At 36.6% G+C, this 14,187-nt stretch overlaps 1 protein-coding gene across 6 annotated transcripts in view; it reads left to right on the plus strand.

The window, feature by feature from the left end:
- The window catches only part of STARD9 (StAR related lipid transfer domain containing 9), a 114,557-nt gene that overhangs the window by 51,977 nt on the left and 48,393 nt on the right, over positions 1-14,187 (plus strand). For all 6 annotated transcript variants that reach the window (XM_058541363.1, XM_058541357.1, XM_058541360.1 and 3 more), the window contains 4 exons: positions 1,204-1,316; positions 5,854-5,923; positions 7,548-7,620; positions 13,963-14,030. In XM_058541363.1, coding sequence (XP_058397346.1) covers positions 1,204-1,316; positions 5,854-5,923; positions 7,548-7,620; positions 13,963-14,030 — 324 coding nt within the window. The remainder of the gene's footprint in view (positions 1-1,203; positions 1,317-5,853; positions 5,924-7,547; positions 7,621-13,962; positions 14,031-14,187) is intronic.

Raw genomic sequence — 14,187 nt, forward strand, 5'->3', positions numbered from 1 at the left:
ATGTTCTTTTTAAAAAAATTGAGATATAATTCATGTACCATAAAATTCATGCTCTTAAAGTGTACAGTTCAGTGATTTTTATGATGATAAGTGTCCAACCATCATCACTAATTCCAGAACGTTTTCATCACCCCGAAAAGAATAAATGTACTTTTTAAAAGTTAAATGATTGTGAACACGATTTTTACATTTTTTGTTTGTAAAGTAAAAATTTGCAAACCTATATATGTGGATATATATACACACACACACATATATATACACACACGTATATATACACAGATACATGTATATATACACACACACACACATATATTAAATGTTTTACTATCCATGAAATCTGGGAACCACTATTCTAAGAGACAGCTGGGGTTCCTGTGTTCAGATATGACAAAGTTGGGGAGAAACAATTTATGAGAGGAGTGTCCATAGAGTTCAGTTTTGAGCTGGAGCCTTTTTTTCTGCCTGCTGGCTCCACAGGCATGTATCCATGTTCTGGTGAGGAAGACCTTTCTGTGAAAAGTCCATTTTCTTGTTTAACAAAATCTTTACTGATTTTAATAAAGAATTGTAGCTGTGTTACTATTTTAAAAAGGAATAAAATGCCAGTAGATAGCTATAAGATAGAGTATATCTTATACAGAAACCTGGTGTATAAAACAGGTAAAATGAGAATTGTCCTACTTAAATTAGGGATGGGGCCCGAACCCTTCTCACTTAGCTTCCTTCATTGCTCAGCAGTGGGCCTTGAGATGCCGTCACAGCGCAACCGAGCTCAAATATCGCATTTGAAAATCACTTCAAGAAACAAGCTTATTGACTCTGTGCTGTGGCGGCCTGATCAACGCACAGGCTGATGGCAGCATGCCCTAAAACCATGCTGAAATAGCCTGTTGAAGGCTAAACTTGAATCAGCACTGACAATGTAAACCTAGAGCAGTGGAGTGCTGACAGCCAATGCTAAAAGCCCTATCGTACACATGTAGAAAGAGACTCAAGGAGGAACCCTGGTGTGATCAAGGTCTTAGAGTGTCATAGGTTGAAATGGAACAAGAACTAGGACCTTCTGATCCTTGGCTTAGTGTTTTTCCCACCTTTTTCAAAATCTAATTATATTCCCTTTTTCCAAATCCTAATTTTCAAAATATGTCACCATTTTTCAAAAATCTAATTATGTGCCTTTTTCTACTTGTCTCTTTCTAGTTTCCTAGAAATCTATAATGAACGGGTGCGGGATCTGTTGAAGCAATCTAATCAAAAAAAGTCCTACCCCCTGCGGGTCAGGGAACATCCGGAGATGGGGCCCTATGTACAAGGTGAGCCTCTGTGGTCCTGGAGGTCTGAGACCAAACTGAAGCCTGGGAAGCTCTCCTAATGGTCAATAATTCATTCAACAAATGTAAAACGAATACTTACTATGTGCCAGCTACTGTACTAGACACTGGATATGTACTGATAAATAGAAAAGACAGTCCTGCCCTCACAGGAAAGCTTACAGTCTTGTTGGAGTGAGTCAGAAAACAAGCACTTAATTACAAGTTGTGATAAAAGCTAATAAAAAAATAAATAGATGTAGTGATGGAAAAGAACTTTGGGTGGTGTGGGCGACCCATCTGCATGGGGTGGTGGCAAAAGCTTCTCCGAGGAGGTAACATTTTAAGCTGAACGCTGAGGGGATACAGGAACCAGTCATGTGAGGAATGGTGTAGTGAGGGGAAGAGTGTTTCAGGTAGAGGGAGCAGCCTGAGCTAGAGCCCTGAGGGAAGGGCTTGGTGATTTCAAGGAAGCCAGTGTGTTTCAAGCATGGTCAGTGGCGGGGAAAGTGGCCTAGAATAAGGTTGCGTCTGCAGTGCCAGATCCATCAGGGCCTGGACTGATTCCCAGGTCAGCCAGTCTCCTTTCCTGGGTACTTTTTCTTCCATTGGTGGTGAAAGTGAGGGAGGTGGGGAGATGTCAGACATGGGGCAGGTCTGAGCTGCTTCCTCATCAAGCATTGATGTTTGGTACCATCTGTGTTATTCCATTAGGCTAGGTCTTGCTATTAAGTAGGAACAGTTGGGTTCTTTTGTGGAGAAAGTTTTTACCATTTCAACTTTTCTGTATGCATATGTTTTAGATGTGTTTCTTATAAAAATATTTATTTGGCTTTTGCTTTGTTTTATCTAGCATCACAATTTTGGTCTTTTAATTTGAGCATGTGGTCTGTTTAAATTTAATATACTTACTAATTGCATTTGGGTTTAAATCCACTACTACCTTTTGTTTTCTCTTTACCTTGCCTGTTTTATGTTTCTTATTCTCTACTTTCTTGTCTTTTGGGTTGATTAATTTTTAAAATTATCCATATTCCATATTTCTTCTCTGTTAGCTTATTATTTACACATTGTCTATTATTTTAGTAGTTACGCACGAGATTACAACATGGATCATTGACTTATGAAAGTCTAATGTTAACTGCTAATTTTACTTCTTCCTAGATAATGAAAGACCCATGGAAGACTTGAACTCCATTTATCCTGTGTTGATTCATATGCCATTTTCATGGCTCTTAATTTTTTTTTAATCTCCTGCCTTTTATCTGGGATTTTCCCTCAGCCTCCAGAATAATCTTTGGTGTTTCTCTAGTCTGGGTCTGCTACTGACAAATTCTCTTGGCTTTCAACTGATTGAAAATATCTTCATTTCTTCTTACTTTTGAGGGAGAATTTCACTGAGTATAGAATTTCAAGTTGATGGTTATTTTCTTTTGGCAATTAAAAATTATTCCATTGTCTTCTGCCTTCCATTATTTCTGTTGAGAAGTCATCATTCAGTAATTCTCTTAAGATTTTTTACTTTGTCTTTTATTTTCAACAGTTTACCCTGAAGTACTTAGGGGTGGAGTTTGATTTTTTTTTTTTAATTGTGCCAGGCTTCTTGAATCTCTGGTTTTATATCTTTTCATTAGTTTTGGACATTTCTTAGCCAATACTTCTTCTAATATTGCTTTTACCCTACTCTCTCCTTTTGGAACTCCCATTACAGGTGTGTTAGACTTATTCTCTGGATACTCTATGATTCTTACCCTCTCTTCTGTATTTTTTATCTTTTGTCTCTCTGTATTTTATTTTGGATATATGTTTCTGACCTGTCTTCCTCTTCACAATTCTTTTTTCAGCTGTGTCTAACCTGCTGTTAGACTTATATGTTGAGTTCTTATTTTCACTTTTAGTACTTTTCATTTCTCAAATCTCCATTTGATCCTTTCAGTATAGTTTCCAATTTTCTGTGAAATTTTATAATTTGTCTTTTAGCTCCTTGAAAATAATAAGCAGGGTGAAAAGTTACTGATAACTCAATATCTGGATCTTTCTTGGGTCTCTTTCTATTGCCTATTATTTTTGCTGATTTTCATTTATGTTGCCAGATCTACTTGTGTGTTTATTTTGTTTTAACTTTGTGCCAGATGGTATTTGCTAAATTGTTTGTAGAAATAATGTGAAGATCTAGGACAATAATATCTTCCTGTACAAAAGACATATTGTGCCAAGTTCCTACACGCACTAATGATCCAGAATCACCTCAGTCCAGTTCTAAGGATTGAGAATGTTCAAAGCTTAGCTGAAATCCCTTCAAAGGCTGTTTACTTCTAAGTTAATCTTATTCCTGTGTTTTAGCCTTTCAGGTTGCCAACCCAAAGAAGTGGGATTCCATAGGGCGCACTCTTGGTGGGCTTTGAACTTCAATCTGTGTCTCCATGGTTTTATGAGATTGTCAAGAGAACTACTTTCAGCCACAAGATTGGACAAATGCCCTAGGGGAAAAGTATCTCCAGATGCTGGGCTTATCTCTCTGGGCTCCCATCTTCCCTCACTATATGGCCTAGATTTTTTACTATCTGGTTGTCCCTCGGTGCCTTCAAGCTGATGTCTTTTATATTTTGTCCAGCTTTTTCTTTTTTTTTTGTCTCAGGACCTTCTTTATTGTTTAATTTTTTCCCAGTTTTATTGAGATATAATTGACATACATCACAGTATAAGTTTAAGGTGAACAACAAGCATAATGGTTTGACGTACAGATATTATGAAACGATTACCATAATAAGTTTAGTTAACATCCATAATCTCATATAGATACATTAAAAAGAAAAAGCAAAAAAAAAAGTTTCTTCTTATTATGTGGGCTCTTAGGATTTACTCTTAGTAACTTTCCTATATATTATACAGCAGTGTTAGCTATAGTCATCATGTTGTACATTACTTATTTATCATATAACTGAAAGTCTGTATTTTGACCACCTTCATCCAATCCCCCCTCCCACCTCTGCTAACCACAAATCTGATCTCTTTTTCTGTGAGTTCTTGTCTTTTTGTTTTTTGTTTAGATTCCACCTGTAAGTGAGATCATACAGTATTTGTCTTTCTCTGTCTGACTTATTTCAGTTAGCATAATGCCCTCAAGGTCCATAATGTTTTCAAAAATGGCAGGATTTCCTCATTTTTTATGGTATAATAGTATTCTGTTGTATATATATATGCTATAATTTCTTTATCCGTTAATCCATCGATGAACACTTAGGTTGTTTCCACGTCTTGGGTATTGTAAGTAATGCTGCTATGAACATGGGTATGCAGATATCTTTTTGAGTTAGTGTTTTCGTTTTCCTTGGATATATTTCCATGTCCAGCTTTTTCTAATAGTCTTTAGTGGAAGGCTTGGTTTATTTTATCTAATTTGCCATTACCAAAAGCAGAAGATCTCTATCCTTGGTTACAGTTTTAAAACTCTTTGTATTATAGAGAATTTTGACCATACACAAAAATAAACTACTATAATGAACCCCCATGTACTCACTACCCACTCACAATAACCATTAACCCTTGGCCAATCCTGCTCTCTATACACTTCTGTCCACTTTCCCTCATCCTATATTATTTTGAAGCAAATTCCAGATGTCACATCAATTCATCTATAAATATTTTAGTATGTAGCCCTAAAGGATAAGGAATTTTTTTAAACATACCCACAAAACTATTATCACATTTAAATAATAACAATAATTCCTTAATACAAAACAATCCAATGTTTAAATTACTTTGCTAATTTTTAGTGTAATTGCATTCAGCAGTGAGCCTGTGAAGTTACTTTGTGCCTGAATCTCTAATGTAGAGATTCGCTAGCACAGTTGTGAAGGCCCTTTTTGACTTGGTCAGTAACCAGCCATGAAGATTTACTTTCATGCCCTTAAACAACTCTTCACCTATCTAAATCCTACCTGTTCTACAGTGGCCAAATTCAAGTCTCACTTCCTGCGTGGAGCCTTCCCTGACGTCTCCTCTTATCTCCTTAGCGTTTAGTATCTCTTCTACTCCTGTGGCACTTGGCCAGATTGTCTTGTATAGTATAACTTCTCATGATTGTAAACTGTAGGAAGATAGGGGCATGTGTACTGTATGTTTTGTATGCCAAACTGAGTCTGCCATTTTGTGGAGCACATAGTACCTGTGCATTTCAGGAATTTAGTGAGGGCCAAATGAAGTAACATATGAGAACTTTTCTTATAACCTATGTAGCAAAATTGTAAGGAATTATTTTTGTTTTTGTTGTTGTTAGCATAACTACTCTATGAATTCTAGACTATAATTGCTGTGAGGGCATAGACCTATGTTCTCAGAGCCTATCACAATGCCTGATAGTAGGCTTCCAATAAATATCTGTTGATTTAATTTATTATCTGAATGAACTTAGAAAATTCCCTCATGTCTATCAAATGATATGAAATAGGAATAATAAAGTTAAACACCTACAGGAAAAGGTTAAACTTTACCAAAAATTTTATTTAATTTCTTTTCTCCCCCTTCACAAATGTGATAGGTTTGTCTCAACACGTAGTTACCAACTATAAGCAAGTAATTCAACTCTTGGAGGAGGGAATAGCAAACAGGTAACCAGTTTGTTCCTGTCATTCTGTCATCCTCATTCTTCTGTGTTCTCATCCCCTTTTGGAGTGTATGATGACACTTCTCTCTGCAGCTCCCCACACTCACAATCAGGAGGCCTGTCTCAGAACAGTAATGTACCCACGGCAAGGTGCAGTGACTAAGATTTAGTGCTCTTCTCACTAGTATTGAAGCTGGAGTTTGTCCGAGATATAATAATATTAAGCAGTAAGCCCAGAGAGTTAGTGCTTTGTCTTATAATACACAACTTCTGCTATTTTGATCAAAGAAAAGATTCTCACCTGCATTGTCGTCTCCTCAGGCTTGATAGAGATAAGACCAATATTGTGTAAAATGTTTCAGAAAACCATTTTTCTTCTAGTTTTGTACACTTGTAGAAGTTACCCAAAAAAGACTGTTTTGAATCTGCTATGAATGCCTAAGGGCTGTAGGGTCTCCTAAAAGCTATTGTAAATTGTGATAACATTTCATGTTGTTAATTACTATGAAATACCCAGAATATTATTAGTATATATGCCTGAAAAAGTAGCTTTTTTTTTTAAAGGGGAGGAATTTAGAGTCTCCTATTTACCCTATTATAACATGTACAAATTAATTGAACATAAAGGAATAAATTTATTTTTTATTTATTTATTTTTTTCATACTTTTATTTATTTTTCCCCCAAAGCCCCAGTAGATAGTTGTACGTCATAGTTGCACATCCTTCTAGTTGCTGTATGTGGGACGCAGGCTCAGCATGGCCAGAGGAGCGGTGTGTTGGTGTGTGCCTGGGATCCGAACCCGGGCTGCCAGCAGCAGAGCGTGCGCACTTAACCGCTAAGCCACAGGGCTGGCCCTAAAGGAATAAATTTAAATTGAACATTCTACTCTTTGGGTTTCATGGAACTCTCCTAGAGGCACTTGCTTCTGGTCTGAGTTCCTTGATCTTTAAGTTTCAGGCTTCACCTTTCCTTTTTATCTTTGAATCATGAGACCAACCTCTAGATTTTGACTCTTTTCTTCATTTCTCCAGCTTTTCTGAGAACAGAAGTCAATGAGATGGTCTTAAACTGAAGCATGATTGACTTAGATTTAGATAAAGGAAAGACTCTCCTGACTTTAAGGGTTAACATTAGAGTGAGTTTCTGAGGGAGGCTATGAATTCCATCAGGCTTAAGCATGACATTGACATAATTCAAGATCTCATATAGGCCTTTCTGGCACTATAAGATTAATATTCTCTTTTTAGCCACAACTTACTTTTTATGTCTTTGAAGCTTCTCCAGCAAGCTTTCTACCTCCACTTGTCTGATTTAATGGGTATGTCTTCCATGTTGATGACACTCTAGTATTCCACTTTTCATTTCTGATTTTTCTATTACTAAACCACATTAGAACTTTTTTTAAGTATGAAGATACACTCCCTTTTCTTCTCAGATATCAGTACCTAGAGCACTGCTTCTGCCCTCTTTGGACCACTCTCCTAACTATACTGGACTAAATATGGATGTTTTATGATTCTCATCTGTGAACCTCAGCACTAACGTTTCTTGTGTTCCCCATGGATCCTTAAGGATCCACCATACATAAACAATCCTTGTTTTAACTGTCTTCCCTTGTGTACACAGAATCACAGCAGCCACCCATGTTCATGAGGCCAGCAGCAGATCCCATGCCATCTTCACTATCCACTATACACAGGTTGGTTACCTCTTATATTTGGTTAGATTTCTTCCTCTCCTTGTCCCTTTTGACTGCTTTCTTGTCTCCTTTCCTATTTCTTTTCCTTTTCTCCTACTCTTCAATTTACAGGTCCTCTGATATGACCTAATGTAAGGAGGACCTATATACAGTCTATTAAGCTATACACCTAGAAAAGGTAGAGGCATTTCATAAAGACTAATCAAAACATCTTCTACTTTTATTTTGCTTTTAACATTTCAAAGCACTTTCATATGTATGTGATCAGTATGGCATTTAAAATGAAAAGCAACATTGAAATGAAAATAAGCATTAGAATAAAAAAGATTTACTTTCATTCTAATGGAGTGAGGAGGTCGACAAATCCTATCCCCCAAAAGCAACTATAATGATGGACAAAATCATCAAAAGTAACCATTTCTGTTCTAAGAATAGACCACAGGCATATAGTAAACTGAAAAACGTTTATTCAGGAAAACTACTGAATTGCAGGTAAAAACAGCGCAAATGTGTGATGTACTGCCTTGGGCTGCTCCCGTTCCTACCTACACCCCAATCTCTATCAGTAAGGTTGTTCAATCAGGGAAGAAAAGGCTGTGAAAACCAGCAGCTTTGTTGCTGCCACTGCCACAGTTGTTCTCTTGCTTTGGAGAATCATCAGTTAAAGTGGTGATCTTGGTGGCAAGCAAACAAGGAGGGCCAGTGGCTCCCTTAGCCTGAGTTTATGGGTGTGTTTTAGGCAAGAAATGAACTGGCAGAATATCTGGGGATTTAGCAGAGGTTCTGGGAGATGATACAGCCAGAGGGGGCTTGATAAGATCCTCACATATGCTGAGGAACAGAAGCTGTGCACGTATGCAGCAGAGACTAAGTGGGCTCAAGCCACCCACACAGCCCTGACCAACAGAATCTGCATGTATGTGCACAGGAGACACAAGAGGGCCCTATGGCTAATGAATGCTGGGGTGAACTTAAAAACTGCCTGAACTTTTAATGCCTTCTCCTGCCCACACATAGATCCATCAACAGAGAATGGAAGTCTTATTGGCTCAAGGTGTTCAATTACAACTTCTGATCAATCTTTGGTTGAGCTCTAAGCTGTGCTGACACAGGGTGGTCCCTAAGAAGCCAAGCTTAAAGTTAAAAACAAGGGAAAAAACTGAGCAGACACCTTTTTGGCTGCATATTGTGGGGGAGACAGATTTTAGTGATTTAGTCCAGACCAATTACCAAATAAAACAACCACCACCCTCGATAGGAAAAAATCAGAATCTAGATTTGTTACAATATATTATCTAAAATGAATAGTATTCAACCAAAAATTATTAGACATGCAAAAACAAACAAACAAGAAAGTGTGACCCAGGCTCAGGAAAAATCCAGTCAACAGAAACTGACTAAGTGCTCCAGATGTTGGATTTAGTATACAAAGACTTCATTCTTTTTGTGTGTGTGTGTGTGGAAGATTAGCCCTGAGCTAATGTCCGATGCTAATCCTCCTCTTTTTGCTGAGGAAGATTGACCCTGGGCTAACATCTGTGCCCATCTTCCTCTACTTTATATGGGACGCTGCCACAGCATGGCTTGATAAGAGGTGCATTGGTCTACACCTGGGATCCAAACCCGCGAACTCCGGGCCATAGAAGCGGAGCGTGTGAACTTAACCACTCCACCACCAGGCCAGCCCCCAAAAACTTCAAAGCAGCTAATATGAATATGTTCAAAGAACTGAAGGAAACCATGTTTAAGGAATTAAAGGAAAACATGATGACATTGACTCTAGGGAATTTCAATAAAATGATAGAAAAAATTTTTTTAAATGGGAATTCTGGGATTGAAATGTATAATAACTGAAATGGAAAATTCACTAGTGGAACTCAGTTGCAGATTTGAGATGGCAGAAGAATTAGTAAACTTGAATATAGACCCATAAAAATCATCCAATTTGAAGAAGTAAAAAGACTGAAGAAAAATGAACAGAGCCACACAGAGCTGTGGGACAACATCAAATCTGCAAAATAAGTGTAATGGGAATCTCAGAGGAGAGAGAATAGGCATAATAAAACTTTGAAAAATAATGTCTAAAATATCCCCAAATTTGTTGAAAATCATTAATCTACAGATCTAAGAAGTTTAAGAACGCCAAGTAAAATAAACACAAAGAGATCCATACCTAGACACATCATAGTCAAATTGTTGAATGAAAAACAGAAAATCTTGAAAACAAGTGACTCATCATATACAGGAGAAAAATTACGTGACTGATGGCTGATATCTCATCAGAAACACTGGACCTCAGGAGACAGAGTGTTGAAAGAAAATAAAACTGTCAACCAAGATTTCTATATACAGCAAAACTAGCTTTCAAAAAAGACAAAATAAGAACATTCCTAGATTCAAAACAAAACAGAATTCATTGCTAGCAGCCCCCCTTACAAGAAAACTAAATGAAATCTTTCAGACTGAAAGAAAGTGATATCAGATAGTAACTTAAGTCTATAGGAAGCAATGAAAAGCGCTGAGAATGGTAAGTATGTGGGTAAATATAAAAGACTGCATACATATATTCTTGCTCATTTCTTCTAATGTCATTAAAAGAATAAGATTGTATAAAACAATAATTATAATGCTGTTATTGTACATCATATATATAGTGTCATATATGACAATAATAGCACAAAGGAATGAGGAAGAAAAGGAGATATATTGGAGTAAAGTTTCTATATTTTATAGGAATTGTTAGTATTATTATTATTTTATTTATTTATTTTTTTTATTTTGTGAGGAAGATCGGCCCTCAGCTAACATCTGCCAATCCTCCTCTTTTTGCTGAGGAAGACTGGCCCTGGGCTAACATCCATGCCCATCTTCCTCCACTTTATATGGGATGCTGCCACAGCATGGCTTGACAAGCGGTGCGTCAGTGCACACCTGGGGTCCGAACCTGCGAATCCTGGGCTGCTGCAGCGGAGCACAAGCACTTAACCGCTTGCACCACCGGGCCGGCCCCAAGTTAGTATTATTTTGAAGTTGATTATGATAAGTTAGGATGCATATTGTGATCTGTAGAGCCACCACTAAGAAAATAGCTCAAAAATATAATAAAAAAATCATCAGAAATTAAAATGGTGCACTAAAAATACTTATTTAACACAGAGAAGGCAGTGCAAGAGGAACAGAGGAACAAAATACCATGAGACATAGAAAATAAATAGAAAACAGACATAATTTTGAACATATCGATAATTATATTAAATGTGAACAGATGAAGGTACAAATTATACTGGATAAAAGCAATACCCAACTATATGCTGTCTACAAGAAGCACTCCTTAGAGTCAAAGATACAGATAGGTTAGAAGTAATAGGATGGAAAAAGATACACCATGCAAATAGTAACCATAAGAGAATTAGAGTACTATATTAATGTCAGACAAAAAATAGATTTTAAGACAAATACTAGAGACATACATTTCATAATGATAAAGAGTTTATACATCAAGAAGATATAACAATTATAAATGTATGTGCTCCTAACAGTAGAGCCCCAAAATACATAAAGGAAAAATTGACAGAATTGAAAAGAGAAATAGACAATTTAATAACAATAGTGGGAGATTTCAGTACCCCACTTTCAATAATTGGTAGAACAACTAGACAGAAATCAGCAAGGATATAGAAGATTTGAGCAACATTATTAACCAGTGTGACTTGACATTTAAAGAACATTCCACTTAACATCTACAGAATACTTGTTATTTTCAAGTGCATGTGGAACATTCTCCAGGATAAACCATTTACTGCATAAAGCTAAAGTAATCAAGATGGAGTGGCATTAACGTTAAGACAGATAAATAGATCAACGGAACAGAACAGAGTCCAATATAGACCCACACACATATAGGCAACTGATTTTTAACAAAGTTGCAAAGGCAATTCAGTATTCAGGAGAATGTATAGTTTTTTCAACAAATAGTAGTGGAACACTGGATATCCATATGCAAAAAAAACCCAAAACAAAGTAAAAACAACTTTGATCCATATCTTGTACTTTATCCATAAATTAACTCAAACTGGATCGTAGACATAAATGTAAAACCTACAACTATTAAACTTGTAGAAGATAACATGGGAGAACCTTTGTGACCTTGGATTAGGCCAAGATTTTTAAAATACAGCACTAAAAACACTAATTGAACAAAAGAACAAATTGAAATTTGGAACTGGTCAAAATGGAAAACTTCTACCCTTTGAAAGAGTATTAAGAGAATAAAAAGAAAAGCCACAGATAGGGAGAATTTATTTGTAAACATACATCTGATAAAGGACTTGTATCCAGAATATATACAGAACTCGGTCAACCCAGTAATAAGAAAACAACTCAAAACAGTGGGCAAAAATTTTGAACTGACACTTCAGTGAAGAAATTTGAACAGATGCTCAACATCATTAATCATTAGGGTAATGCAAATTAAAACCAGGTGAGATACCACTACCCAACTTAAAATGGCTACAATTAAAAACAGTGATTATAATAAATAGTGGCAAGATGTGTAGGAGCTGGAGTTCTTATACACTGCACTACTGGTGGGAATGTAAAATGGCACAACTCTGGAAAAGAATTTAACAGTTTCTTTAAAAATTAAACATATATCTACCATATGATCCAGCTATTCCACTCCGAGGTATTTTCCTAAGAGAAAAGAAATTGTATGTCCATACAAAGACTTGTACACAAGTATTCATAGCAGCTTTATTTGTGATTGCTCAAAACTGGAAACAGCCAAATTCCATCAAGAGGTGAATGGATAAACAAACCATCGTATATTCATACAATGGAACAGTACTCAGCAATAAAAATGAATGAACTATTGATACATGCCTCAACATGATGACCTCAGAATAATTACGCACAGTGAAAGAAGCCAGACATTGTGTGATCCCATTTGTATGAAATACCCTGAGAAGACAAATTTATAGAGCTAGAAAGTTGATGCGTAGTTGCCTGGGACTGGGGATAGGAATATTGATTGATTGCAAACAGACTTGAGGGAATTTGGGAGGTTATGGGAAATGTTTTAAAACTGGATTTTGGTAATGGATGCACAACATTAAAATAAAACAAACGAACAAAAAAACCCCACATTGAATTAAAAAAAAAAAGGAAAAGTAGTTTTGCTCTTGAGGGCTGGATGCCCCTGAAGAGAGAGGCAGAGTGCCTGCGCTAGCAAGTTAACATGCTGTGACTCAGGTTAACAAGAGAGAGAGACCTCCATCAGGGCCCCCCACTGCTGTGGATCTCTAATGATGAGAGTCTGAGGCCCTGAAGAGAAGTTGAGCGATTTGCCTGGTAAATTGTGCTAAAATTCCTGGTGCCCCTGAAAGTTGTGCTCAGAGGACTTCGTGGGGATTTGCCTGCTTCCTCTGTGGACATCCTGTTCATATTTTTAATGAAGTGAGGACCCAGGCTTTACTGATTGTATCTATCAGATATCGAGAGCTCATCTGATTCAGAGCACATTAGAATACAGATTTCTTGAGTTATGTAAAAATCCAAAATATCTCTTTGGCTACAAAAGCAGAAATAAACAAGGGGACTATATCAAACTAAAAAGCCTCTGCATGGCAAAGGAAACCATCAACAAAATGAAAAGGCAACCTACTGAATGGGAGAAAATATTTGCAAGTTATATATCTGATAAGGGGTTATCATCCAAAATATGTAAAGAACTCATACAACTCAATAGCAAAAAAACCAACAATCCTGTTAAAAAATGGGCAGAGGGTCTGAATAGACAGTTTTCTAAAGAAGGTATACAGATGGCCAACAGGTACATGAAAATGTGTTCAACATCACTAACAAAAAAAAAAACGAGCTCATGGATACAGAAAACAAATTGATGGTTGCCAGAGGCAGGGCAGGGTAGGATGGCGTGGCGAAATGGGTGAAGGGGGTTAAAAGAGTACAAACTCCCTGGTATAAAATAAGTCATGGGGATGTAATGTACAGCATGGGGACTAATAGTTAATAATAATGTATTGTATATTTGAAAGTTGTTAAGAGAGTAGATCTTAAAAATTTTTATCACAAGAAAAATATGTTGTAATTACATGTGATGATGGATGTTAACTAGACATTGTGGTCATTTCTCAATATATTCAAACATGAAATATTGTATATCTCAAACTAATATAATGTTATATGTCAATTATATCTAAATTAAAAAAAGTACAGATTTCTTTAGTTGGACAAAATCCAAAATATCACCTTAATTAGGATATCCAGGGGGAAGAAAACCACATTATTCCAAATGATAAGCTTTAAATGTGTTTTCTCCCTCAGGCAATCCTGGAGAACAACTTTCCCTCTGAAATTGCTAGCAAGATCAACCTTGTGGACCTAGCAGGCAGGTAATTAGAATTCCAAAGCCAAGGGAAATTACTCCCTTGACAGTGACCTTGTCCTTGCCCCCTTTACAGGGAATAAACTTGTTCCAACCTTTTTCGCATTTCAATCATCCTGAGAAAATTACTAAAGAAACACATTTTTTGAATGCTATGTTAAGAA

This window comes from Diceros bicornis, chromosome 5, assembly GCF_020826845.1.
Source record: "Diceros bicornis minor isolate mBicDic1 chromosome 5, mDicBic1.mat.cur, whole genome shotgun sequence".
Taxonomy (NCBI): Eukaryota; Metazoa; Chordata; class Mammalia; order Perissodactyla; family Rhinocerotidae; genus Diceros; species Diceros bicornis.